The 2,500-nt window shown below is 46.9% G+C and overlaps 1 protein-coding gene across 1 annotated transcript in view; it reads right to left on the bottom strand.

Moving 5' to 3' along the window:
* Positions 1-2,500, bottom strand: part of LOC143292318 (kelch-like protein 3) — a 7,665-nt gene that overhangs the window by 4,952 nt on the left and 213 nt on the right. The window contains exons 1-2 of the mRNA XM_076602506.1: positions 2,279-2,500; positions 530-670 (exon numbers count right to left, since the gene is read on the bottom strand). The exon at positions 2,279-2,500 is cut by the window's right edge and continues 213 nt beyond it. Coding sequence (XP_076458621.1) covers positions 530-670; positions 2,279-2,500 — 363 coding nt within the window. The remainder of the gene's footprint in view (positions 1-529; positions 671-2,278) is intronic.

The raw sequence follows: 2,500 nt of genomic DNA on the forward strand, positions 1-2,500 counted from the left end.
GAAACCATTGAAACTACTACTACTACTACTACTACTGCTGCTGCTGCTACTACAATGACAACAACACCAGCTAATACTACTACTGCTACTGATATGGGCAATGATGAAACTACTACTACTACTACTACTACTACTACTACTACTACTACTACTACTACTACTACTACTACTACTACTCGTGATCATCATCATCATCATCATCATCATCATCATCATCATCATCGTGGTCCTCCTCCTCCTCAACATCATTCTCATCTTCCTCCTCCTCCTCCTCCTCCTCCTCATCATCATCATCATGATCATCATCATCGTGGTCCTCCTCCTCCTCCTCAACATCATTCTCATCTTCCTCCTCCTCCTCCTCCTCATCATCATCATTATCATCATGATTATGATGATCATGATCATGATCATCATCATCGTAGTCCTCCTCCTCCTCCTCCTCAACATCATTCTCATCTTCTTCCTCCTCCTTCTCCTCATCATCATGATCATCAACATCATCACCATCATCACCATGCCAACATACAGCCCGGGGGCCCGTGACGCTGATCAGCTCCTGGTGACTGAGCTGCCTGAAGAGCCTGGCTGTGCCTAGCTGGGTCAGGTTGACACGGATCACCTCACGGGCCTTCACCTCCAGCTGGGCGCTCCTCGTGGCGCGAGCCACCTGCACAGGTTATTGTGAGTGAGGGGGAGTGTGGGCATTGAGCATAGTTATTAATTCTTTGTCATAGCTGGCTTACAATCCAGCTCACCCTCCTCCCCTATCCCTCCCTCAACCCCACCCCCCACCCCCCTAAAAAAAAAAAAAAAAAAAAGAAAGAAAGAGATTCATCCGCGTTGTTCACAACCCCTCCCCCGCCCCTCACCTCCCCAATGAAAAACAAAACAAACAACAACAACAACAAAAAAAAACAACACTGCACAGTTCATGACATAAGTAAGCTGCTCAAAGCAAATAAGATTAGGCTGTGCTGAGTACGTCAGTTCTTTCGCTGAAGAAAAAAACAAAACAAAAAAAAAACCCACCACGTAAAAAAACAACAACAGCACCACCACCACCACCACCAACAACAACAACCCCCCCTCCCCCCTAAAAAAACAACAACAAAACAACAACAACAAAAGAAAAAAAACAAACAAACAAAAACAAACGAACAAAAAATCCCACCAACAATAAAAACCCAAAACACACACAAAAAAAAACCCTAACAGCAGCAGCAACAATATGATGACAAGTACGCCTTTTCTAAACTCTCATCTATATCAGGATGATGATGATTATCATCATCGTCATAATCGTTGTTGTCGTTGTCGTCGTCATTATTATTATCATCATTATCATCATTTTCATTAACCTCCTCCTTCTCCTCCTCCTCATCAACAACAACACAACACCGAAATGAGAAGGAGGAATTTTTGTTTAATGTCCCGTCACACATATCGGTGATTGAAGACATTTTGTTAAAGTATTTATGAATACATCTGAGTATTATCGGTTAGAAGGGGTGGGAGATGTGGGGGAAACTGGGCAAATGAGGGTAAAAATGTGGGTGAAATTTGGAAGAAAAAAAAGTGCAAATGTTGATTTTTGTTGGATACCACCCCACACTGGATTCCGTTATAACGACCAAGCAGACAGGGCAGCAAAAAGGGGAGCAAAAAATCATATAGATAGTATAAAAGTATATTGCCCATTGTCATAAACCGAAATGACATCTTTTGAAGCGGCTGGGCTTTATAAGCAACGTTACGGAATAACAACAGCAGCACCATCACCAACAACAACGATACCATTAACCTTATTGTTGCCGTCATCGTCGTCGTCATCATCATCATCATCATCATTATCATTATCAGTACAATCCTCATATCAAAAAGAAAGAATGATATGGTTCAAAAGGTGAACACACACACGCACGTACGCACGCACGAACGCACGTACACACGCTCACATACACCACACACAACACGAACACACACACACACACACACACACACACACACACGCACACACGGACACACACATGCCCCCCCACACCCCCCTCACACACACACACATGCACACACACACGAGACCCCCTCCACCCCCCCCCACCCCCAACGCCCACCGCACGCAAACACAAACATTTACACCCTCCCTACCCCCTAACCCGCCCCCCTCCACGCCCCCCCCCCCCCCCCCCCCCCCCCCCCCCGCACCCCCCAACCCCCCCCCCCTTCTCACACACACACAACCAGATAACAAAAAAAACCCAACAAAGTTACGACAAACCTTGAACAAACGCAGAGCGTTCCAGGCTCCCAGGACGGACTCCCCGAGGAACGACTCACACATATCCTTCAGGGCACGCAGCTGAAAGACGGCGGCCGCCCTCAGGAGCTCCTCGGCGTTGTCCTCCTTCAACCGGCACTCCCCGGAATACACGAACTCCACCACCTCACCCAGAACCTCCCCAGACACCTCCCTCACGAAGACTTTGCCCCCGGAGGATTC

The sequence above is a fragment of the Babylonia areolata genome, chromosome 18 (genome assembly GCF_041734735.1).
Source record: "Babylonia areolata isolate BAREFJ2019XMU chromosome 18, ASM4173473v1, whole genome shotgun sequence".
Classification (NCBI taxonomy): Eukaryota; Metazoa; Mollusca; class Gastropoda; order Neogastropoda; family Buccinidae; genus Babylonia; species Babylonia areolata.